Source organism: Rhinoraja longicauda, chromosome 20 (assembly GCF_053455715.1).
Source record: "Rhinoraja longicauda isolate Sanriku21f chromosome 20, sRhiLon1.1, whole genome shotgun sequence".
Taxonomy (NCBI): domain Eukaryota; kingdom Metazoa; phylum Chordata; class Chondrichthyes; order Rajiformes; family Arhynchobatidae; genus Rhinoraja; species Rhinoraja longicauda.
In genome coordinates this window covers 141,431-168,491 of record NC_135972.1, presented here as the reverse complement: position 1 = coordinate 168,491, position 27,061 = coordinate 141,431, and the positions used below count along the sequence as shown (strand labels likewise).

Genomic DNA, 27,061 nt, shown 5'->3' with positions numbered 1-27,061 from the left:
CTACTTCAGGGTTTATAATTTGGTATACTATACAAGTTTCTTCTTTCTACCCAGATGAAAATGCAGAACGGTTTCAAGGACTTAACCCTTTTTGACTTAGATGGTGACAGCAGACTATACGTGGTTGATTCGATAAATAACTTACACAGGGCCAATACTTGTGATGACCCCTGTGGCCCAATTTTAAGTAAGTATTATTGAAAAGTAGCATTTTCTCAGTGTTTTCCAGCTGCTTGGTGTAATCTCAATTGGCAGCATTCTCGCCTCAGTCAGCAGATTGTGAGTTTAAGCCCCAGGGTCGAAATCTCCGCTTCGTGGTTGGTGCTAAATGCACGTTAGTAACAGCTGCTTGTCCTTAGGTTCCAAAATTCAAAATAGATTGCAATGCAGAGCCACTTTATTGAGTGTTCCATGCTCGAAACCAAGGTTGAATTTCCACCCCTTGAGAACAAAATCAAGACATCCGTCAAGGGAGTAAGAGGATGAGCCGCACTATCTGACACATAGAACAGTACAGGAACAGGCCCTTCAGCCACAATGGCTGTGCTGAACATAACGCTAAAACATAGTCCTGCACGTAAGGGTAAAAAGACCATAATGGGAGTCATCTACAGGCCCCCAAACAGTAGCCTCGACATAGGGTGCAAGTTGAATCAGGAACTAAAATTGGCATGTCACAAATGTAATGCTACGGTGGTTATGGGAGATTTCAACATGCAGGGAGACTGGGAAAATCAGGTTGGTAATGGACCCCAGGAAAGAGAGTTTGTGGAGTGTCTCCGAGATGGATTCTTAGAACAGCTTGTACTGGAGCCTACCAGGGAGAAGGCAATTCTGGATTTAGTGTTATGTAATGAACCTGACCTGATAAGGGGACTCGAGGTAAATGAGCCATTAGGAAGCAGTGACCACAATATGATAAGTTTTACTCTACAAATTGAAGGGAGAAGGGAAAATCGGAGGTGTCAGTATTACAGTATAGCAAAGAGGATTACAGAGGCATGAGGCAGGAGCTGGCCAAAATTGACTGGGAGGAGGCCCTAGCAGGGAAGACTGCGGAACAGCAATGGCAGGTATTCCTGGGAATAATGCAGAAGTTGCAGGATCAATTTATCCCAAAGAGGAGGAAAGATTCTAAGGGGAGTAAGAGGCACCCGTGGCTGACAAGGGAAGTCAAGGACAGCATAAAAATAAAAGGGAAGAAGTATAACATAGCAAAGAAGAGTGGGAAGCCAGAGGATTGGGAATCTTTTAAAGAGCAACAGAAGATAACTAAAAAGGCAATACGGGGAGATAAGATGAGGTACGAGGGTAAACTAGCCAATAATATAAAGGAGGATAGTAAAAGCTTTTTTAGGTATGTGAAGAGGAAAAAAAAGTCACGGCAAATGTGGGTCCCTTGAAGACAGAAGCGGGGGAATTTATTATAGGGAACAAGGAAATGGCAGACGAGTTGAACCGGTACTTTGGATCTGTCTTCACTAAGGAGGATACAAACAATCTCCCAGATGTTCTAGTGGCCAGAGATCCTAGGGTGACAGAGGAACTGGAGGAAATCCACATTAGGCAGGAAAAAGTTTTGGGTAGACTAATGGGACTCAAGGCTGATAAATCCCCAGGGCCTGATGGTCTGCATCCCAGGGTGCTTAAGGAGGTGGCCCTAGAAATTGTGGACGCATAGTGATTATTTTCCAATGTTCTATAGATTCCGGGTCAGTTCCTGTGGATTGGAGGGTAGCTAATGTTATCCCACTTTTCAAGAAAGGAGGGAGAGAGAAAACGGGAAATTATAGACCAGTTAGTCTGACATCAGTGGTGGGGAAGATGCTGGAGTCAATTATAAAAGACGAAATTGCGGAGCATTTGGATAGCAGTAACAGGATCGTTCCAAGTCAGCATGGATTTACGAAGGGGAAATCGTGCTTGACTAATCTACTGGAATTTTTTGAAGATGTAACTAGGAAAATTGACAGGGGAGAGCCGGTGGATGTGGTGTACCTCGACTTTCAGAAAGCCTTTGACAAGGTCCCACAAAGGAGATTGGTGGGCAAAATTAGAGCACATGGTATTGGAGGTAGAGTACTGACATGGATAGAAAGTTGGTTGAGAGACAAAGCAAAGAGTGGGGATAAATGGGTCCCTTTCAGAATGGCAGGCAGTGACTAGTGGGGTACCTCAAGGCTCGGTGTTGGGACCGCAGCTATTTACAATATACATCAATGACTTGGATGAAGGGATTAAAAGTACCATTAGCAAATTTGCAGATGATACAAAGCTGGGTGGCAGTGTGAACTGTGAGGAAGATGCTATGAGGATGCAGGATGCTATGAGGACTTGGACAGGTTGTGTGAGTGGGCGGATGCTTGGCAGATGCAGTTTAATGTGGATAAGTGTGAGGTTATCCACTTTGGTGGTAAGGATAGGAAGGCAGATTATTATCTGAATGGTGTCAAGTTGGGAAAAGGGGACGTACAACGTGATCTGGGTGTCCTAGTGCATCAGTCACTGAAAGGAAGCATGCAGGTACAGCAGGCAGTGAAGAAAGCCAAAGGAATGTTGGCCTTCATAACAAGAGGAGTTGAGTATAGGAGCAAAGAGGTCCTTCTGCAGTTGTACAGGGCCCTAGTGAGACCGCACCTGGAGTACTGTGTGCAGTTTTGGTCTCCAAATTTGAGGAAGGATATTCTTGCTATTGAGGGCTTGCAGCGTAGGTTTACTTGGTTAATTCCCAGAATAGCGGGACTGTCATATGTTGAAAGACTGGAGCGATTAGGCTTGTATACACTGGAATTTAGAAGGATGAGAGGGGATCTTATTGAAACGTATAAGATTATTAAGGGTTGGACACGTTAGAGGTAGGAAACATGTTCCCAATGTTTGGGGAGTCCAGAACCAGGGGCCACAGTTTAAGAATAAGGGGTAAGCCATTTAGAACAGAGATGAGGAAAAACTTTTTCAGTCAGAGAGTTGTGAATCTGTGGAATTCTCTGCCTCAGAGGGCAGTGGAGGCCAATTCTCTGAATACATTCAAGAGAGAGCTAGATAGAGCTCTTAAGGATAGCGGAGGCAGGGGGTATGGGGAGAAAGCAGGAACGGGGTACTGATTGAGAATGATCAGCCATGATCACATTGAATGGCGGTGCTGGCTCAAAGGCCCGAATGGCCTACTCCTGCACCTATTGTCTATTGAAACACCACTATTGTATCATGATAATAATCATAATCGTAATTTATTAGCCAAGTATGTTTTGCAACATATGAGGAATTTGGTTTGCCATACAGTCATACCAAAAAAGCAACAAGACACACAAGTACATAAAGATTTGACATAAACATCCACCACAGCAGCTACTCCCCATTCCCCACTGTGACGGAAAGCAATAAAGTCTTATCTTTTCTCCCGCGGTCGGGGGAGTCGAACCATCCGCAGGTGGGGCGATTGAAGCTCCCGCAGCCGGCGATCGAAACTCCCATGGCTTGGAAGCTCCTGAAGTCGATCTCTAACCAGAGGCCGCCAGGTCCACGATGTTAGGCCGCAGTGCAGACGGAGATATGACATGGAAAATGTTGCATTCCGTTGAGGAAAGAGATAAAAACGTTTCTACCACCCTCCAATAATACAAAACTAAAGATAAACTAAAACATACATCTTACAACAAACTAAAAACACAAAGAAGAAAAAACAGACCGTTGGCCATCGTACGGCACCCCCTGGCTCCACCACTTGCAAAATTAGAGCATGTGGTACTGGTGGTAGGGTATTGACAAGGATAGAGAACTGGTTGACAAACAGGAAGCAAAGAGTAAGAATTAACGGGTCCTTTTCAGAATGGCAGGCAGTGACCAGTGGGGTGCCGCAAGGCACGGTGCTGGGACCCCAGTTGTTTACAATATATATTAACGATTTAGACGAGGGAATTAAATGTAACATATCTAAATTTGCAGATGACACAAAGTTGGGTGCCAGTGTGAGCTGTGAGGAGGATGCTATGAGGCTGCAAGGTGACTTGGATAGATTGGGTGAGTGGGCAGATGCATGGCAGATGCAGTATAATGTGGATAAATGTTAGGTTATCCACTTTGGTGGCAAGAACAGGAAGGCAGAATATTATCTGAATGGTGTCAGATTAGGAGAAGGGGATGTACAATGAGACCTGGGTGTGCTCATACTTCAATCACTGAAAGTAAGCATGTAGGTACAGCAGGCAGTTAAGAAAGCCAATGGCATATTGGCCTTCATTGCGAGAGGATTTGAGTTTAAGAGCAAGGAGGACCTACTGCAGTTGTACAGGGCCTTGGTGAGACCACCTGGAGTATTGTGTGCAATTTTGGTCTCCTAATTTGAGGAAGGCCATTATTGCTATTGAGGAAATACAGCGTAGGATCACCAGGTTAATTCCCTGGATGGCGGGACTGACGTATGATGAAAGAATGGGTCGACTGGGCTTGTATTCACTGGAATTAGAAGGATAAGAGGGGATCTTATAGAAACATATTAAATTCTTAGAGGATTGGACAGGGTAGATGCAAGAAAAATGTTCCTGATGTTGGAGGAGTCCAGAACCAGGGGCACAGTTTAAGAATAAGGGGTAGGCCATTTAGGACTGAGATGAGGAAAAACTTTTTCACCCAGAGAGTTGTGAATCTATGGAATTCTCTGCCACAGAAGGCAGCGGAGGCCAATTCACTGGATGTTTTCAAGAGAGAGTTAGATTTAGCTCTTAGGGCTAAGGGAATCAGGATATGGGTGAAAAGCCGGAACGGGGTACTGATTTTGGATGATCAGCCATGATCATATTGAATGGCGGTGCTGGCTCGAAGGGCCGAATGGCCTTCCCCTGCACCTATTTTCTGTGTACACTTGGCAGCACGTTCCAGGGACCCACCACCCTTGGTGTAAAAACCTGTCTCGCAAATCTGCTTAAAGGTTAGCTCTTCTCAATTTAAAGCTATGCCCTCTAGTATTTGATATTTCCACCCTGAGAGAAAGACTCTGATTGTCTGCCCTATCTCCACCCGCTTCAGTTCTCTCTCAGATGGTTATAAACAATTTCATTTTACTCTTCAAAGGAGAGTAAGAGAGTTGGCCATTCGTGATCCCTCAACCAACCTGTGAATCAATGCTGTTCTGGAACCTTGTCGTGCAGGAAGTGTCTACCACGTCTTCTACATTAACCGTTCTTAGTGTTGTGTCAGCGAGCTTGAGTGATGCAACCTAACCCTAACCTTGATTTAAGAGACCTACTTTAACTTTCTCACCCTAACCCATACCTCTAGTCCCAGCCACCTCTGCCCTGGAAAAAAACATTCTATCTATCCTATCAATGCCCCTGGTCATTTGTAACCCTCTGTATCATCACCCCTCAGCCTCCTACACTCGTGAGAATATCTTTCCCATCTTTGCTTATAACTACAGCCCTCCATTCCAGACAATGTTCTGGTGAATCTCTTCTGCACTCTCAACTGCAACCACATCCTTCCTGCAGTGTGATGTCCAGAACACAGTATTCTGGTCTAAATGTTTTGTACAACTGCAATGTGACATCCCTCTTCATCCACTCAATGCCTCCGCCTCTGAAGGCAAGCATACCAAATCATATGTGACAGGAGCAGAATTAGGCCATTCGGCCCATCAAGTTTACTCCGCCATTCAATCATGGCTGATCTATCTCTCCCTCCTAACCCCATTCTCCTGCCTTCTCCCCATAACCTCTGACACCTGTACTAATCATCTATCTCTACCTTAAATATATCCACAGCCTTGTGTGGCAAAGAATTCCACAGATTCACCGCCCTCTGACTAAAGAAAGTCCTCCTCAAATACAAATGGTAATTTTGCGATCCCATCCATCGGTGGAACCTCTTTCGGAGAGCTATGGACTTGCACTAAATATTGGACACTTTATCTATTCACTGTGGACAGCTCGTATTCATGTAAAGTCTTTTCTTTGACTGGATAGCATGCAAACAAAAGCTTTTCAGGTGACAATAATAAACTAAGCTTTGTACATTAACACTCCTCGGGTCCTTGCCATTTACTCTGACCTCCCAAAGTGCATTACCTTGCATGTCTGGGTTGAATCTCACCTGTCAATGCCCCACTTACCAGCTGCTCCATGTCCTCTTGTATCCTTAGACAACCTGCTTTTTCTACGACTTCACCAATCTTCCTATTGTCTGCACAGTTACTAATCACAGCATCTACACCCTCAGACCAGTCAAATATAACAAACAATGATCCCTGCTGTAACACTTGTTACAGATTCACAGTAAAAAAAACTGGCTGCTAACAATGGTAACTTTCAGAGAATAGAATGGGGAATAGGCAGAAATAAAATAAATATTATAAAGTTATTTTATTATCGATTCATTCAGGATTGAAAACACCCTCGAGTCTGTGTAAGGGGTTTCTGCGCCGAGCTTTCGCCCGACCTAAGGTCCCCGTGCCTTCCTCTGATCCCTTGACCAGGCCGCGCACACTGGTTCCCCGTGAGTGGTTCGACCCACTCACCCCTTACGGTTCTAGACACTGGACTTAGATGCAGGAGCTTTTATAGTGCAGAAAAATTCCAACAGACCAGATTTGAAAACCAGGGTTTAAATGAAAAGGCTTTTATTTAGCGCTTGGGACTATTGTACATGAATACTTATACAGTTCTATAAGACATATCTATAATACACATACCGAATACATGAATACCTTTAACTTATGAATCATAAAACGCACAGTTCTACAAGACATATACACGAATACCTTTTTCTCTGAATTCTTAAACACACAGTTCTACAAGACATATACACGACTGTAAGATGGGGAACATATGACACATCGCAAAATTGACCAACACATATTTCTTTACACACCCAACGTTTATTCAAACCACCCTCCCCTCTACACTAAACTATGTCCAGGATATGCAGATTTGGGGTACATGCTCACCATGGGGCTATCACTGGGGTTACTGGCTGTTCGTGCTGCAGTATTTCTTCTCGTGTTGCGTGCCTGTTCCTCTCTCTTGCATCCGTTCTTCTTGCCTGTCTTTTCTTCCTCCTGCATCCGTTTGACTTGCTTCCTTGCATCCGTTTTCTTGCCTGCTTGCGTTCCTTGCAGGTTTTCTTCTTGAGTTTTAAAACCCAAAAGTCGTGGCCAGTTATACTATTCTGACCCGTCCTATCTCCCGCCAGATCTTGGAATCTCTTTGTTTAAAAAGATATGTATGAGTTTTCTCTCTGATCTGCGCTTATGTCCAGGGATACCGGGGATGGCCAGACGGTGTTAATTGGTATTTCGTTGCGAGGTGATGGGTTTAACTGGTTTCCCATCACCTACCAGGTAGTTTTCTATGGGCTATTGTGCCCCCTTAACGAGATTAACTGTGTAGGTCGGCTTGGGGCATTGTGAGTATGCTGATGTCAGTGCCCCAGTGTCTGGACTTCGACCTGGTTTCGCAAGCTTCTGCATGGCCAATACCCATCCATTGTTCTGGCCGTGGCTTTGCAGAAACCTAGAGACTGGGCTGTAAGGTTTTTGCTTTTGTGGCTGGTCCCTTGGAAAAAAACGACCGCAGCCTTTCTCCGCTATCAGCCCCAGTCTCCCGTTTAAAATGTCCAAACTGCAGCTCTTTGGTTTTGTGTTGCTTTCAGAATGAGGGAAAACTTCTCAAATCTTACAGTCCCTCCTGTTGATTTGCATAACCCCAGCTTATCGAATCAATTAAATAATGTGGTTGAGCAATGTTTTCCCGATTCTCCACATCCAGACCCCTGAGGTTTTAACTAAACTAGTGTTCCATTGCGAACGTACAGTCCCCATCTTTTAGGCTGACCTTTACTGCCCGTGTCCCGGGCAAAACTATATTACAAGTATGTACATTTTCATGTCAGACATATACACTTACACCTTGTCCCTGGCCGATGCCTCCGCCATCCTCCTACTGGTGTCAGCTTTAATGTAGGACATGAAAACAACACAACAGCAAAACGATACATTTTGTACATTCCTTCACAATCATTCTTGATACAAATTCGAAGAGGACAATACAAAAACACAGTTCACTCGGTGCGGAGGGGGCCCGTCCTCCTAGCAGCTTGCGGCTGGGTCCTGCTCGCCCACCCGCATGTAACGGTCTCTCCATTCTCCCTGATATACCCGGTTAGTCTTTCAGTTTCCATGGGGCACCACTCCGGCAACCGCACCTCGGTGAGGTTTAAAATCACCGAGGCTACCGCATAGTGCACCCCCTGGTACAATACCTGGTCAGTCGGTATCAGTACCAGGCCATTCCCGGGCCCCTTAGTGGTTTTTGGGCACTCACCCTCCTGTGCTACTGCCAGCGGAACTGTGGGAGGTGTTATGCGTGGTCGTGTGATGAGTTCAGTGGCGTTTACCGGGATCGGGGAAAGGGGGACCCCACAAGCCCACGAGCTAACATCCCACCTCATCCCCTTACCGTCATCCTGCCACTGTCTCTGGAAAAATATGCTGTTGCCCGTGGGGCAGCGATACCTCGAACCCCACATACACATATAAATCCCCTCATCCGGTTCCCACCATTTGTCCCAACACACACTCAACTGTTCTTTAGTCCCAAAAATAGTCCTGTGAGTGTCGTTGTCAAGTCTCTCCCACTCAACAGTGGAGTTGGCCATTGTCCTGCTCGTTTTCCTCAGCCACCACCGCCTGCTCGCGGGGACCTTCCCCGTGCAGATCCTTTTGCCAACGGTGGCGCTGATCTTTTGGGCGATGATCTTGACTCTCGGGCACAATAACGAAATGTCCCGATAAGCAAAGCCTGGGGCGCTGGAATACTCTGAAGAGTTCGATCCCAGCCACCCCAGCCACCGGCCTTCATGGAAGTGAACTGCGGTCTCCTCCGCTTCTTTCCTTCCAGTCCCATCGGTCGCGATGGGAGCCGTGTCCCCGGAGCAGCCGTAAACGATGATATCCTTGGTGCGGCCCCGATAGGCCCACCCACATCCGATCGCCGTGGCAACGATCCACCATACGAGTGCCTCCTTCCACTCCAGAAAACAGATAAAGAAAAATGGTATAGCCAGCCTCTTGGGGAGCGCTTGGCTTTGTTAACGCCTCTGCGGGCGGGTCTCTTGACCCCCAGCCTGCACCCCACACCCACACATCCTGGACGCATCAACTTTATTTACAACTAACTATCCCCACAAAACTTATCTAAAATACTTATCCTTATCTAAATTACTTATCCTTATCTAAAATACCTAATCCTTATCTATATTACCTAATCCTTATCTATATTACCTAATCCTTATCTATAACATATAACATATAACAACTACAGCATGGAAACAGGCCTGTCCGGCCCTACCAGTCCACGCCGACCATTCTCCCTGACCTAGTCTCATCTACCTGCACTCAGACCATAACCCTCCAATCCCCTCCTATCCATATACCTATCCAATTTACTCTTAAATAATAAAATCGAGCCAGCCTCCACCACTTCCACCGGAAGCCCATTCCATACAGCCACAACCCTCTGAGTAAAGAAGTTCCCCCTCATGTTACCCCTAAACCTTTGTCCCTCAATTCTGAAGCTATGTCCCCTTGTTGGAATCTTCCCCACTCTCAAAGGGAAAAGCCTACCCACGTCAACTCTGTCCGTCCCTCTCAAAATTTTAAAAACCTCTATCAAGTCCCCCCTCAACCTTCTACGCTCCAAAGAATAAAGACCCAACCTATTCAACCTCTCTCTGTAGCCTAAGTGCTGAAACCCAGGCAACATTCTAATAAATCTCCTCTGTACCCTCTCCATTTTGTCGACATCCTTCCTATAATTTGGCGACCAGAACTGCACACCAAACTCCAGATTCGGCCTCACCAATGCCCTGTACAATTTCAACATTACATCCCAACTTCTATACTCGATGCTCTGATTTATAAAGGCAAGCATACCAAACGCCTTCTTCACCACCCTATCCACATGAGATTCCACCTTCAGGGAACAATGCACAGTTATTCCCAGATCCCTCTGTTCCACTGCATTCCTCAATTCCCTACCATTTACCCTGTACGTCCTATTTTGATTTGTCCTACCAAAATGCAGCACCTCACACTTATCAGCATTAAACTCCATCTGCCATCTTTCAGCCCACCCTTCCAAAAGGCCCAAGTCTCTCTGTAGACTTTGAAAATCTACCTCACTATCAACTACTCCACCTATCTTAGTATCATCTGCATATTTACTAATCCAATTTGCCACACCATCATCCAGATCATTAATGTAAATGACAAACAACAGTGGACCCAACACAGATCCTTGGGGCACTCCACTAGACACTGGCCTCCAACCTGACATACAATTGTCAACCATTACCCTCTTGTATCTCCCATTCAGCCATTGTTGAATCCATCTTGCAACCTCACTATTAATACCCAACGATTTAACCTTCTTAATCAACCTTCCATGTGGAACCTTGTCAAATGCCTTACTGAAGTCCATATAGACAACATCCACAGCCTTGCCCTTATCAATTTCCCTGGTAACCTCTTCAAAAAATTCAAGTAGATTAGTCAAACATGACCTTCCAGGCACAAATCCATGTTGACTGTTTCTAATCAGGCCTTGATTATCCAAATAATTATATATATTGTCCCTAAGTATCTTTTCCATTAATTTTCCCACCACAGACGTCAAACTAATAGGTCTATAATTGCTAGGTTTACTTTTAGAACCTTTTTTAAACAAAGGCACAACATGCGCAATGCGCCAATCTTCCGGCACCATCCCTGTTTCTAATGACGTTTGAAATATTTCCGTCATAGCCCCTGCTATTTCTGCACTAACTTCCCTCAATGTCCTAGGGAATATCCTATCAGGACCTGGAGACTTATCCACTTTTATATTCTTCAAAAGTGTCCGTACCTCCTCTTCTTTAATCCTCCTAATTTCCATCACTACTCTACTTGTTTCGCTTACCTCACATAATTCAATATCCTTCTCCTCGGTAAATACCGAAGAAAAGAAATTGTTTAATATCTCCCCCATTTCTTCCGGCTCAGCACATAGCTGTCCACTCTGACTCTCTAATGGACCAATTTTATCCCTCACTATCCTTTTGCTATTGACATATCTGTAGAACCCCTTGGGGTTTACTTTTACATTACTTGCCAAAGCAGCCTCATATCTTTTTTTCGCTTTTCTAATTTCCTTTTTAAGATTCCTTTTACATTCTTTATATTCCTCAAAAACCTCATTTACTCCCTGCCGCTTATATTTATTGTATATCTCCCTCTTTTTCCGAACCAAGCGTCCAATTTCCCTGGAAAACCACGGCTCTTTCAAATTATTATTCTTTACTTTCCACCGAACAGGGACATAAAGACTCTGTACTCTCAAAATTTCACCTTTAAATATCCTCCATTTCTCTATTATATCCTTTTCATAAAACAACAATTACCATTTCACTCCTTTTAAATCCTTTCTCATCTCCTCAAAATTAGCCTTTCTCCAATCCAAAATCTCAACCCTTGGTCCAGATTTGACCTTCTCCATAATGATATTGAAACTAATGGCATTATGATCACTAGACCCAAAGTGCTCCTCAACACATACCTCCGTCACCTGACCCATCTCATTTCCTAACAGGAGGTCCAACACTGCCCCTTCTCTGGTAGGCACCTCTACGTATTGCTGCAAAAAACTATCCTGCACACATTTTACAAACTCCAAACCATCCAGCCCTTTAACAGAATGTGATTCCCAGTCTATATACGGAAAATTGAAATCACCCACAATCACCACTCTGTGCTTACTACTAATATCTGCTATCTCCTTACATATTTGCTCTTCCAATTCTCGTTCCCTATTTGGCGGTCTATAATACACCCCTATAAGTGTTGCTAAACCTTTCTCATTTCTGAGTTCCACCCAAACAGCCTCCTTAATCGAGCCTTCTAGTCTGTCCTGCCAAAGTCAAGTCAAAGTCAAAGTCAATTTATTGTCAATCCTCAGCCAGTTTACACAGACAGAAAATCGAAATACCGTTTCCCACAATCCCGAGGAACAAAGTGCATAAAACTAAGTTAAAATTAAAAAGGCACAGCAAACAACAATCAACATAAAATATAAAATATAGTCACTTCAAATGCGTTAAAATTTTTTTTTAAAAGTGTCTGGTGCTGGATGTGCGTGTGTGTGGGGTGTTAAAGTCCAGGTCCAATAGCGGCAGGGGAGAGAGGAGGAAGGGAGGGGAGAGAGTTCAGCATCCTGACAGCCTGGTGGAAAAAACTGTTCTTTAGTCGGGTGGTGCTTGACCTCAGGCTGCGAAACCTTCTCCCTGAAGGCAGGAGGGTGAAGAGGCTGTTGGAGGGGTGGGAGGGGTCACCCACAATGCTCAATGCTTTGCGGGTGAGGCGGGTGGTGTAAAGGACCAGGAGTGTTGGGAGTGAGGCGCCAGTGATCCTCTCAGCAGTGTTCACTATGCGCTGCAGGGTCTTACGGCTGGAGGCTGTGCAGCTTCCGAACCACACAGTGATGCAGCTGCTGAGGATGCTCTCGATGGCGCCTCGGTAAAAAGTGTACATGATGGGTGTGGGGGCTCCCGCTCTCTTCAGTTTGCGGAGGAAGTAGAGGCGCTGCTGGGCTTTCTTGGCGATGGACGTGATGTTGTTGCTCCAGGAGAGATCCTCGGTGATGTTCACCCCCAGGAATTTGGTGCTGCTCACCTGCTCCACAGCAGCACCATTGATGGTCAGTGGGTGGGGGTGTTGGGTGTGCGTTCTCCTGAAGTCGACAACAATCTCCTTTGTTTTCTCCACATTCAGGAAGAGATTGTTGTCTGTGCACCACGCGGCCAGCTGGTCCACCTCCTTCCTGTAGTGGGTCTCGTCGTTGTTGCTGATGAGACCCACCACTGTTGTGTCATCCGCAAACTTGACGAAGTGGTTGGAGCTGTAGGTGGGTGTGCAGTCGTGGGTCAGCAAGGTGAAGAGCAGGGGGCTTAGCACACATCCTTGTGGGGCACCCGTACTCAGCGTGATGGTGTCCGATGTGTTGCTGCCGACCCGTACGGACTGGGGTCTGGCAGTGAGGAAGTCCAGCAGCCAGTTGCAGAGAAGGGGGCTGAGGCCCAGATTTGTTAGTTTACAAACCAGCTGCTGGGGGATGATGGTGTTGAATGCTGAGCTAAAGTCTATGAACAGCATCCTAACATATGAGTTTTTAGTGTCCAAGTGGGTGAGGGCTGGGTGTAGAGCAGAGGAGATGGCATCCTCAGTGGACCGCTTAGCTCGATATGCAAACTGATATGCAAAGCACTGCTGTGATATCCTCCCTGACAAGCAATGCAACACCCCCACCTCTTGCCCCTCCGATTCTATCACATCTGAAACAATGAAATCCTGGAATATATAATTGCCAATCGCAACCCTCCTGCAACCATGTTTCACTGATCGCCACAACATCATACTTCCAGATGTCAATCCAGGCTCTAAGCTCATCCACCTTTCTTACAATGCTCCTAGCATTAAAATATACACATTTAAGGGACCCATCATTTCTTATTCTCAGTTTATTTCTTTTCCCTTCTTTCTTTCCTACATATTGGGTCTGAGTGTTTCCCTTTTCTGCCTCCTGCCTCACACACTGCCTATTAGCTATCTGTGTTTGAGTCCCTCCCCCCAACCGTACTAGTTTAAAGTCTCCGCAGTTATTTTAGCAAATCTCCCCGCCAGGATATTGGTTCCCCTCGGGTTCAGATGCAACCCGTCCTTTTTGTACAGGTCATACTTCCCCCAGAAGAGGTCCCAATGATCCAGAAACTTGAAACCCTGCTCCCTGCACCAGTTCCTCAGCCACGTATTTATCCTCCACCTCACTCCATTCCTATTCTCACTATCGCGTGGCACAGGCAGTAAGCCTGAGATTATTACTTTGGAAGTCCTTTTTTTTAACTCTCTTCCTAGCCCCCTGAATTCTCCTTTCAGGACCTCTTCCCTTATCCTACCTATATTGTTGGTACCTATATGTACCACGACCTCTGGCTCCTCTCCCTCCCCTTTCAGGATATCCTGGACACGCTCAGACACATCCCGGACACCGGCACCAGGGAGGCAAACCACCATCCGGGTCTCCCGACTGCGTCCACAGAAACGCCTATCTGACCCCCTCACTATAGAGTCCCCTATTACTACTGCTCTCCTCTTCCTTTCCCTACCCTTCTGAGCAACAGGGCCGGACTCCTTGCCAGAGGCCCGGGCACCGTCGCTGCCCCCAGGTAGGCTGTCCCCCCCAACAGTACTTAAACAGGAGTACTTATTTCCAAGGGGTACAGCCACCGGGGTACTCCCTAGTCCCTGCCTCTGTTCCTTGCCCCCCCTAACAGTGACCCACTTGTCTACCTCCCGTGGTCTAGGAGTGACCACCTCCCTGTAACTCCTATCTATAACCTCCTCACTCTCCCTGATCAGACGGAGGTCATCAATCTGCCGCTCCAGGTTCCTAATACGGTCCCTTAGGAGCCCCATCTCGTCACACCTGGCGCAGATGTGGATGTCTGGAAGACTATCAGACTCCCAGATTCCCCACATCTGACACCCAGAACAAAAAACTGCCCTGGCAGTCATACTCTCCAAACAAAGCCCCGCGCTCAGTTACTAAACCTACCGCCCGGCCGCTACTCCAACCGCTCCAACCACCCACCCAAAAGAACTGAGTGATCTCCTGGGAGAGGCGAAAAACCGGATAAAAAACCCAGGCCAATTTGGGAAAAAATCCGGGAAATTCCTCTCCGACCCCAAGCTAGGCGATCGAAACTAGTCCGGGAGATCACACAGGTCTTACTCCTTACAATCCCCACACAATCCCCACACAATCCCCACACACTACTTCCCAAGCAACACAGCTTGGTGCTGCTGCTGCTGCTTGCTTACCTAATCCTTATATTACCTAATCCTTATTTATATTACCTAAAATATAATACAGCGCCGCCTTCCCAGGGCGGCTCAGCTAATCCCTGTCAGGGCTGCAGCGGGTCGTCTCCTGCGGCTGCAACGTGCTGTCTCCCACCTTTGATCCTCCGCAGCCTGTCGCTGCCTGTCGGGGGCTAGGCCCCCTCCGAGACGTAAGCTCCCTCCTCCCTACTTGGCTCCCGTACCTCGGGGCGTGATTGACCTCTGGCCAAAACTTTCTACGTTGGGGTTCCCTGCTGGACCTACGGAGGATCACCTTAGGCACTGCCCCCTGGACAGCCTGGCTGAGGACCGGTTCCTGCCGTGCCGCAGCTCGGGTACCCCCCGCAGCTGCCGACCCTGGCCTCGCCTCATCCAGCTCTGCCCCCTTGGTGCTGGGTATACCCGCGGCATCCGGCCTCACCCTGCCTGTTCCTACAGGTGGTGAGCCTCCGCCCGCTACCCCCGCCTTCCTGGTGCTTGAGTCGGGGACGTTACTGTCGTCCCCCTCCGACTCCTCTTCCTCCGTAATGGGATCCAGCCCCTGGTCGAGCTGATCAGGCCCTTCCTCATCTGAATCCCACCCAAAACGCGAGACCCTCCATTCCTGGAGAATGTCTTCCCCCCTCACGCAGGCAACCTTGCCTGCCTGCGTGACCTGCCTCATCCTTGGTTGTGAGTCCCCACTCACAGGGCTGGCCCCTGTGGTTGATCCCTGTGCCCCCGGCCTGTACAATTTACATTGATTGACATGGAACCACTTAATCCGCCGGGGCATCTTCACGGCGTAGACCATGGGGCTGGCTTTATCTACAATGCTGTAGGGCCCCGTGTAGAGTGGTTCGAAACTACCTACCCTAGCGTAGTTCCGAACCATTACTAGTTCTCCTACCTCCCACTCCTGCAGCTTGCGCGGCTCCAGCAACAGCTTGTTGCCTAGGTGCTGCCTTCCCATGTTCCCAGCCGCCTGCCCGTGGACCTGCTTCAGATGCTCGAAGAGGTTCTGGACAAACCTGTCCCTCTTAACCTCTTCGAGCTGACCCTCCGTGAGCACCGGGGCCAGAACATGGGTGGGAGTGCGCATAACCCTGCCAGTCATCAGCTCATACGGGGAATATCCCGTGCTTTTTGACTGGCTGGCCCTGATCCCCATGAGGACTAGGGGCAGGACCTCCGCCCATTTTTGGGGCGAGCCCGTAGCCTCCTTCCTCAACCTTTCTTTCAGGGTCCTGTTCATGCGCTCCACAATCCCTGATGACTGGGGATTGTGGGCTACGTGCCACTTCCCCTCAATGCCTAGGAGCATGAGGGTGTCCTGCATCACCTGTCCGGTGAAATGACTCCCTTGGTCGGACTCCACAAAACGAGGGAGCCCCCCACCGTGAGAACACCTCCTGGACCAGGATCTTAGCAGTCCCCAGTGCCGTAGCTGCCTTGCAGGGGAAAGCCTCCACCCACTTTGTGAACACGTCAATGAGGACGAGGCAGTACTTATAGCCTCCTTGGGTGGTGGGCAAGGGCCCGATGTAGTCGATCTGGATCGACTGCCATGGTCCCTCCACCCTCCTGACGTGTCCCATGGGCGCTTTCCTTTTCTGGGGGTCTGGGTTATTGGCAGCACAGACGAGGCAGCTGGCACAGAACTCACGGACCTCGTCCCTAAGCCCCGGCCACCATCCCGCCTGCTCTACCCGCTGCCACGTAACCTCCGGTCCGGGGTGCCCTGCCCCTGAACCCTCATGTGCCAGCTGGAGGAACTCCCTCCTGTGCTGCTGTGGCACAACCCACTGTTCGGCATGGAAGAGCATGCCTTCTTTTACGGAGAGGGTCGCCTTACCGTAGAGACCCTCTACCTGCTCGCCCTCACTAACAGCGCTGAGGACGGCTTTTAAAACAGGGTCCTGAGCTTGGACGGTCCTCAGGTCCAGAGGCAATGTGACCTTTGGGGTCCCGACGTTACCCTCCTTACCCTGGATCGCTGCTATCTGCCTGTGCCCATAGGGGTCCCAGAAAATGCCACTGCGGGCGCCCTCCTTAGCCAGGGCGTCCGCCTGCTTGTTGCCCTCCCACCGGGGCTCTGTGGTGGAATGAGCCTTCACCTTATGGATGTAAACCTCCCCTTTCTCCCCTACTGCGGCCAAAATCTGCTCTAGCAGGGGTTTGACAGTTAAAGGCCTCCCGTCTGAGGAAGTGTATCCGCGACGGGACCAGATGGCCAGGTACTCCATACACGAATTGCAGGTGAACATACTGTCCGAGCAGATCGTGTACGGGGTTGGGAACCTCTCTGGGTGGGTGATAACGTACGCCACTGAGGACAGCTCGGCCTGCTGCGCGCTCATGAGACTGGGGAGCTTAATTGCCAAGGCAATGCCTGCCTTGGGGTCATAAACTCCACATCCCGTGAGTCGTTCGCCAGCTGACACCGTACTGGAGCCGTCCACATAGATCTCCCGGCCTGTGGGATGGATCCCAGCCCGTAAACCTATGTCGACGTCCCAGACCCCCTCCACGGAACACCGATGGGCCGTTCCTGGATATACTAAATTGGCCGCGAGCTTGGGCTCGCACAGACCTTCAATCTTTAGATTCATCTGTGAAAGGAGGAGGGTCCAGCGCGCGATGCGAGCGCTGCTGACAGTCCCATCCTTGATCCTTCCATCCAGAAGCATCTGGGTGGGTGTGTGATGGGTGAGGAGATTGATTGGAGAGGTACCTGTGAAGATTAAAGCCCTCTTCACAGCCCAATGCGTGGCTAAAAGGTGCCTCTCGCAATTGGAGAAACTCCTCTCCACATCGGTGAGCACCCTGGAGGAGTACACCACTGGTCGCAGCCTACCGTGCCGTTCCTGCAGCAGCACGGCACTCAGGCTGTCCCCACTGGCTGCCACCTCCAGAGAAAACCCTTTCTCCCCATCTATGGCTCCTAAGGCTGGTGCGGTTTGCAGATCCCCTTTCAACTTCTCGAACGCGGCCTGGCAACCCTCATCCCAAGACCACTCCACTCCCTTGTGTAGGAGTCGGAGTAGCGGGGCTGCGGTGGCCGCGTAGTCCTCGATGAAGTCTCTGCAATACCCGGTCAGTCCCAAGAAAGACCTCACACCCGTTACTGTATAGGGAATTGGTAACTCCTGCACTGACTCCCTCCTAGCCTGATCTATAGCCCTTTCCCCAGCGCGGATGGTCAGACCCAAGAATTTTACTTCTGGTAGACCGATCCGTGCCTTCTTTGGGTTTATCTTAAAACCCTTCCTAGCCAGCAGCTCTAGCAGCTCGGCCAGCAGTGGACCGTGCTCCTCCTTTGTGTCTGTGAACAGGAGGAGGTCGTCCACATACTGCACGACATGGTGGCACTGGCTAAACTCCCTCAGGCTATCCGCCATGCACTGGTGAAAAATGCTGGGGCTGTTGTGGAAACCCTGTGGTAAGCAGTTCCAGGCGTACTGTTGCCCTTTCAAAGTAAAGGCAAACTTGTACTGGTCCTCCCGCCGCAGCGGAATGGACCAAAACCCATTTGAAATATCCAGCACCGTGAACGTGGTCGCGGATGCTGGGATACTTCCGATGAGGTCGGCAACTGCTGCCACCGTGGGTGCGCAGGCGGGGATATTACTGTTGAGGACCCGGTAGTCCACCGTGGCCCTCCAGGAGTTATCCGGTTTGCTAACCGGCCACAATGGAGAGTTCATGTGTGTGGCTATTGGCCTCAGTACGCCCTGCTGCACCAGTGAAGATATGGCTATCTCCAAATCGGGTTCCGCCTCCTTGGGGAAATTGTACTGCCTCTGGGGTCTGATCATGGGGTCCCCGTCTATGCTGACCTCGAACCCCACTACCCTACCACAATCGTGTTTGTGGGTCGCAAACGCGTTCAGGTTGCTCCCCACACACTCTTGTAGTTCGGCCGGGACCTCCGCCACCATGCACTCGAGATCGTAACCCTCGGGCGGCTTCATGGTGCACAGAGTCCCTTTCCCCTCCTTTCCCCTAATCACCATTATCTCACCCTTACCGCCCTTGTCCACCCAAAGGCAGTGGTTCCGTAAGTCCATGAGGCGGAGCCGGTAGCAACTGCCACCTTCCCCTGTGCGGTCATGAGGGACCGCATCACCTCGATCATCGTTTCGATGATCTCGGGCTTAACTGGGACATCGGCGCGCTGGGTGGTGCCAACCCTATCTTCCTTGATGTGGGCCCTGCAATCCTTCCGCCAGTGCCCCACCTTACCGCACTTAAAACACTTGGACTGTGCGGTAGGGTTACCCTCCTGTCGCCACCCCTTTTGGGCCGGTGCAGTAGCCTCCGCTACGTGCACCTTCCTTTTTACTAGCCGGGTGGTCGTACTCCGGGTGTTTCTATACCCTACCGTGAGACGGTCTAAAACTGCCTCCTCCGTGCTATTTGTGGGATCAAACCAGGCTTTCGCCTGCTCCCTGACGGCTGCCAGGCTGTTTGACACCAAGCATCGGAGCCACTGGGCTCTCCCATTCCCGACCAGGACATCCCGCGCGGGGACGTGCGGGCAACTGCTCTGGTATACTGTCCACAGTCGCGCCGCAAAAACCCTTGGGGGTTCTCCCTCCATCTGGAGGGTCTTCCCTAATCGGGCAAATGGACCCTCATCGCCCATCCCCAAGACTTCCAAGACCTCGTCCCGCAGGAGATCGTAGGTCCTGGTCCCTCTTTTACTCTCGTCTGAGAGGCATTGGAGGATCGAGCTGTCCAGGGAGAACAGCAACATTTTTGCCCGTTCTCCCTCGTCGCACCCGTTGATTGCGGCGGTTTGCTCTATCTCCCTGAAATGCAGCGAAGGGTCCCCTGATTCGGACTATTTTGTTACATGCCCGATCATAGCTTTTAACTGCTGGGAGCTGTGGGGCACCACGATCTCGCTCTGAATGGGTCCGGCGTCCCCATTCAGCGCGGTGGGTCCCCGTCCGGTTTCCAGGACCGGGCACATGGGCGCCGGTGCCGAGTCCTCGACCGGGAGCTCCTCTCTCTCTCTCTCCCCTACACTACCCCTTTCCCAGGATGCCTCGTAGCTAGGGGAATCGTGGAGTCTGGGGGCCGAAGCCACCACGGTGAGTCTGGGGACCGAAACCGGGACCTTCGCAACCGCCAGTGACTGGCCCGCTGGGGGGTTCATTAGACAGACCAGCCCGCTTGCTTTATTTAAAGCACCCCGCAGACCTTCTATCTCCTGCCGCAGGCCCCGTGGTCGGCCCCTTCCGACCTGTCCTCCAAAACCATTTTATAGGCTGCCCTAACCCCCTTGAGGTTCTCTTCCTGGGTCTCCAGCTGGCGGCTCAGGGAAGCGCACTGCTCCCTGAGCTTGCCCTTACTGCGCATGGCCTCAGTGATCTGGCACTCCATCAGCTCTACCCTGGCCTTGTGGCGGTTGGTCACGACCCGGCGCTCCTTGTTTAAAGAGTCCAGAGCCTCAATCAACTGGTGCCCACCCGCAGCCTTCTCCTCTACCTCCTCCTGAAGGTCCCTGATCTGGGCTGCCTGTCCCACAACCACGCGGTCCAAAAGCTGGACCTGCTTTTTATAGCAGGTCAGCCAGACCGCCTTCTCTACAGATTTCTTGTGGGCTTTACAGGCCGTCCACCGGATCGCTGCATCCAGTGGGCGCTTGTCCTCTAACAAACCACACATCCATTGTTTGGTGATATTCACCTTGCTAAAAACATAGTCCGCAATGCGCTCGTCCATTACATCCCTAGTTTTAAAATCCTTTTCTGGTACACTATCATCCTGCTGCCAGTGTCCCTTCGTGGTCGCCATTATCTGTAAGGGGTTTCTACGCCGAGCTTTCGCCCGACCTAAGGTCCCCGTGCCTTGCTCTGATCCCTTGACCAGGCCGCGCACACTGGTTCCCCGTGAGTGGTTCGACCCACTCACCCCTTACGGTTCTAGACACTGGACTTAGATGCAGGAGCTTTTATAGTGCAGAAAAATTCCACCAGACCAGATTTGAAAACCAGGGTTTAAATGAAAAGGCTTTTATTTAGCGCTTGGGACTATTGTACATGAATACTTATACAGTTCTATAAGACATATCTATAATACACATACCGAATACATGAATACCTTTAACTTATGAATCATAAAACGCACAGTTCTACAAGACATATACACAACTGTAAGATGGGGAACATACGACACATCGCAAAATTGACCAACACATATTTCTTTACACACCCAACGTTTATTCAAACCACCCTCCCCTCTACACTAAACTATGTCCAGGATATGCAGATTTGGGGTACATGCTCACCATGGGGCTATCACTGGGGTTACTGGCTGTTCGTGCTGCAGTATTTCTTCTCGTGTTGCGTGCCTGTTCCTCTCTCTTGCATCCGTTCTTCTTGCCTGTCTTTTCTTCCTCCTGCATCCGTTTGACTTGCTTCCTTGCATCCGTTTTCTTGCCTGCTTGCGTTCCTTGCAGGTTTTCTTCTTGAGTTTTAAAACCCAAAAGTCGTGGCCAGTTATACTATTCTGACCCGTCCTATCTCCCACCAGATCTTGGAATCTCTTTGTTTAAAAAGATATGTATGAGTTTTCTCTCTGATCTGCGCTTATGTCCGGGGATACCGGGGATGGCCAGACGGTGTTAATTGGTATTTCGTTGCGAGGTGATGGGTTTAACTGGTTTCCCATCACCTACCAGGTAGTTTTCTATGGGCTACTGTGCCCCCTTAACGAGATTAACTGTGTAGGTCGGCTTGGGGCATTGTGAGTATGCTGATGTCAGTGCCCCAGTGTCTGGACTTCGACCTGGTTTCGCAAGCTTCTGCATGGCCAATACCCATCCATTGTTCTGGCCGTGGCTTTGCAGAAACCTAGAGACTGGGCTGTAAGGTTTTTGCTTTTGTGGCTGGTCCCTTGGAAAAAACCGACCGCAGTCTTTCTCCGCTATCAGCCCCAGTCTCCCGTTTAAAATGTCCAAACTGCAGCTCTTTGGTTTTGTGTTGCTTTCAGAATGAGGGAAAACTTCTCAAATCTTACATCTGCAAGGATCTTTCAGCTCCCATTTACACTCATCCCATTTTATTTTCCTCACATCCCCATTGATTTCCCCCAAATCTGCCACTCACATTCAGGGGCAATTTACAGTAGTTAATTAACCTACAAACGCGCACGTCCTTGGGATGTGCAGGGAAACCGGAGCACCCGGAGGAAACCCATACAGTCACAGGGAGAACATGCAAACTCCACACAGACAGCATCTGAGGTCAGGACCGAACCCTTGACACAGGAGCTGTGCCACAGTGACACAGAATTTAACCAAGAATAATTGTTATTCTTTATCAGTCGATGATAAAACTACAACTATTCTGGTCACTTTGTGTCCTCCTTTAGTGAGCAGGATGAGCTTTAGAGATGGCTCCCAACCCAGGCGACTATTTCGTGCTCGCCACAGAAGCAGATCTATAATCGTATATTACAGTCCCTCCACACTCTGAAATCTCTATATTCCCTTATCATGTATCTGTACACTGTAAATGGATCGACTGTGATCATGTATTGTCTTTCTGCTGACTGGTTAGCACGCAACACAAGCTTTTCACTGTACCTCGGTACACGTGACAATAAACTAAACTGTAAACTGTACCCCCCCATTGGCTGTAGCTAGGCTATTCTTTACAAGGCCACTGAAAACACTTTTACAAATGTCTGCATTGCAACCATGACAAGATATTGAATGAGGGATGGTGTTCACGGTATTAGAAGACAACAAAACCATTGAATGAATTTGCTTTCCCCTTTAGTAAGCCTTCATACAGTAATCCTCTGTAAGTCATTGGTTGATGAGTCACATCAGTTCACTGCAGTCATGTTATTTCTGTGTAACTCTCCCCTAGATACGGTCGAATGCCCCAGCGTTGCCGAGAACATTGAAGCTTCCACCAAGGAATTATTGACTGATAACAAGAAGGAATCGGAGACTGGTGGGTGCTGTGACAGGGTCGGTGCCGTGACAGGGTGGGTGCCGTGACGGGGTGGGTGCATGCAGACAGGGTCGGTGCATACAGACAGGGTGGGTGCCGTGACAGGGTGGGAGCCGTGACAGGGTGGGTGCATGCAGACAGGATGGGTGCATGCAGACAGGGTGGGTGCCGTGACAGGGTCGGTGAATACAGACAGGGTCAGAGTCAAGATCAGTTTTCAGTCCTGTGTTTTTGTCATGAGGTTCATTTCAAAAGGGATGAAATAATTACCATGCAGAAGATCAAATACATTGTCCTACTAAAATGCAAAGTTGTGCTAACAATCTCACACCTTCAGCAGTAAGTCATTCGTGTATTTCTTCAATTAAAAATGTCTTAATGTCTTAGATAACAAGTTATTCAAAAATGAAAAAAATCTGCTTAAATTGAGGAAGAGAGAGAAGACAAATAGTGCATTAAGGTCATTGTTAATTCTCACACTTGCAGCTGTCGACTCCACAGCAAACGGCCGTCACTGTTCACCCTCACGGCTGAAGAAAGGACTGCTGCTGGCGGCCGTGCTGCTGCTGTTGATGGTCAGCTTTGTCCTGGCTGCTCTTGCCATCATTTTTATTGGTGAGCGTCGCATGCTGTGGGATATGTGATCATTGCTCCCCATATTGTATGTTGTGGGATGCGTGACCATGCTCCATATTGCATGTTGTGGGATGCATGTGTATGCTCAATGTCATGTGTTGTGGATACATGTGCGGCCTCAGTGTTGCATGTTGATATGCGTGGAGGCTCAGTGTTGCATGTTGTGGGATACATGTGCATGTTCAGTGTTGCAGGTATATCTGTACAGGCTGCGTGTTTTATGTTCTGGGTACGTGTGCAGCCTCAGTGTTGTATGTTCTGGATATGTGTGCATGCACAGCATTGTATGTATACACGCCTGGGCTCTGTTATGTGTTGTGGATAACTGGATCCATGTTATATGTTCTGGATACATGTGCAGGTTTCATGTTGTATGTTGTGGATACATGTGCAGTTTCTGTGTTGTATGTTGTGGATACATGTGGTGGGTCTGTGTTGTATGTTGCTTCATTTTGCCTCTCCTGGGTGCTCAAGTATCAATGAATTACCGGATCTGCTGGACACATGGAGATACCAGGACATGGCGTGAATGTCACATCAACAACGTATGACTGACATCATAGGAGCCTGTTTTTAAAAAAAGCTAAATGCATGAAAATTAGGGGAAACTAGTGACCACTTTTGCTCTATTTCTAAAGGATAAAAGATTCCAAACCAACCTGAGAGCCAAAGTTTTGCTGACATTGGACATCTGTGTCTCACCCACCCCCTGAATGTGCTGGTTGTGGGTTTCGGAGAAGGTTTGTAAATATGTTGTTACAGCATCTTTGGGAGATGGTGATGATCCCAAGCCATGGGCTGTGATGGATGTTGAAGACTCCAACCAGAGGACATACTCTGCCTATACTACTTCAAATCTTAAGCCACAGAGTGCTAGAGTAACTCAGTAAGTCAGGCAGTATCTCTGGAGAACACGGATATATGATGTGCAGGAATCCTGAGGCCCACCCTTAGTTGGTGATACAGATAAATTGGTCAGAGCATGAGTTTCAGAGGCTATGCCATGAAGTGAGCGTTGGCGCAAGGCTCCCGTGTTCATGATGTTCCCGTGTTCATGTTGTTCCCGTGTTCATGATGTTCCCGTGTTCATGTAGCTCCCGTGTTCCCTTGTTCATGTAGCTCCCGTGTTCATGTTGTTCCCATGTTCATGTTGTTCCCGTGTTCATGATGTTCCCATGTTTTTGTTCCTGTGCTAATACCTGAGTTGACCTCCTCGTTCAATGGCCATACAGTGGGAAATCCCCAAAGTGCATTGTTACCGGAATATAATTGGAATATAATGTCACTTTGCATGGTAATCATATTTGGATTTTGCATGCATTTCATATGAGACGGGATGGACTTTATGAAAGCAATTTGAATCTGATGAATGGAAAGTTAAACGGCACAGTTCCTCTTGTTGTAGTGAGGATGGACGATCAGCTCGGTTACATTTTGGCAAAGGTAATCGCAGAAGGGAAAGAAATGAAAGAAATGAAGATTCTGATGATGGACCACTTCAACTTCTCAAACAACAGTGATGTGCCTGGAATATTTCACAACCAAAGCCCTTGACAACAAAACAAAATCTTCATTGCTGTACAGGTTTACAAGAGTACTGTTGGAAAAATCAAAACATCATCTGAAATGTGTCTCAGAGTGCATCCGATGTCATTCATACAGTGTTTGCATTATCATCCTGATGCTGGAAGAAGGTGGCACATCAGCAACAGGCAGTATGGTGTTTTTGAATTTTAAGCAGAATGCGTTTGTGAATTATAAACTCTTCATTGTAAATGGAACTATGCAAATCAGCCTTTTCTGTTCATTTGCAAATATTCTAACTAAATTGGAATCAATGAATCATATCAGCTATTACCTACATGAAGAAATGGATGGAAATCAGAGCAAGAATGTCCACAAAACAGTTCCTCACGCAGGAATTATTACCCAGAAAATATTAATAACTTGTCAGACAATAATCCATTAACTTTCAAATCTGAAGCAACATTTGTCCACTTGCTGAACCAGTGATGACGCACATTTTTTGTGGGAGATTTATTTTTTCATTTTAACAAATGTAAAAAATTCTGTATCAAAGAAACTGTACCCATTTCTACATTATGTTGCAACTTTCTGCAGTGCTTTCAGTTTAGAGATGGAGATACTTTAGCGATACAGATACAGCGTGGGAACATGCCCTTCGGCCCATTGAGTCCGCGCTGACCAGCCATCACCCTGTATGCTAACCTACACACACAAGGGACAAATTTACAACTTACCAAAACCAATTAACCCACAAACCTGCACGTCTTTGGAATGTGGGAGGAAACCGGAACACCCAGAGAATACCCACGTGGTCACAGAGAGAACGTACAAACTCTGTACAGACAACACCCGTAGTCAGGATTAAACCTGGGTCTTTGGGCACCATAAGACAGCAACTCTACCGCTGCGCCACCATGCCACTCATGTGATTTTTTTTCCTGTGATTATTATTCATAAATCTGTCAATAACATATTCAATATGAAACACTTTGGATACGAGGAAAGGTTTAGAGGGTTATGGGACAAACAAGGGCAAAGGGAACTAGTTTAGATGGGCCCGATGTGGTCAGCATGGATTCGTTGGGCCGAAGGGCCTGTGTCCATACTGCATGACTATTTTCATTGCACCTGTACTTCACCATACTTGTTCATATGACAATAAACTCAACTTAGACTTGACTCTGTCGCATCTGTTCTCAGATAATCCCAGATATCTGACATGTCCTCCTTGTCACCAAACGCCAACAATGGAAGGACAAAGCCTTCTGCAAGCTGCTCTTTAGCATTACTCCTTAAACATAGAAACATAGAAAAAAGGAGCAGGAGGTGGCCATTCGACCCTTCGAGCCAGCACCGGCATTCATTGTGATCATGGCTGATCATCCATAATCAGTAACCTTGCCCAACTTCTCCCCATATCCCTTGATTCCACTAGCCCCCAGAGTTCTATTTAACTCTCTCTTAAATTCATCCAGTAATTTGGCCTCCACTGCCGTCTGTAGCAGAGAATTCCACAAATTCACAACTCTCTGGGTGAAAGAGAATACTTTTAGGTAGTTGTTTAAAACAACAGTCTGTCTGTCCTTTCTTCTGTTTTGTTATTTTAAGTACATGTTAAAGAGTATGTTTTAGTGTTCTCTGGTTTATTTTATATGGGGAGGGAGGAGGGGAAACCTTTTTCAATCTCTTACCTTGTCGGAGATACGATTTTTTTCCGGATCATATCTCCAGTCGCTCTGTGGCCTAACACCATGGAGCTGGCGGCCTTGCTCGAGACTGACTTTGAGCCCCACCGCGGGGCCGCGGACTTACCATCGGAGCCTGCAACCCCTTGCCTGGGATCAATGCTCCAACCGCGGCCTGCGGATTTCAACATCAAGGAGCTCGCAGTCTTGGGTAGAGACTGATGTCAGGAAGCTTCAAGCCGCAGGAGGTTCGACCAGTCCCTACACGGGAGTCCGACCACCGGCTGCAGGACCCAAGAAGCCCCGACAATGGAAGGTTTGAGACCCCGACCATGGGA

The 27,061-nt window shown here is 48.4% G+C and overlaps 1 protein-coding gene across 1 annotated transcript; it reads left to right on the top strand.

The window, feature by feature from the left end:
- Window positions 1-54: 54 nt before the first annotated feature.
- Window positions 55-26,064, top strand: LOC144603317 (uncharacterized). Its single transcript, XM_078416446.1, has 4 exons — window positions 55-187; window positions 22,789-22,875; window positions 23,362-23,490; window positions 24,917-26,064. The coding sequence occupies exons 1-4, from the start codon at window positions 55-57 to the stop codon at window positions 25,063-25,065; spliced, it is 498 nt and encodes a 165-aa protein (XP_078272572.1). The 3' UTR covers window positions 25,066-26,064.
- The last annotated feature ends 997 nt before the right edge of the window (window positions 26,065-27,061 follow it).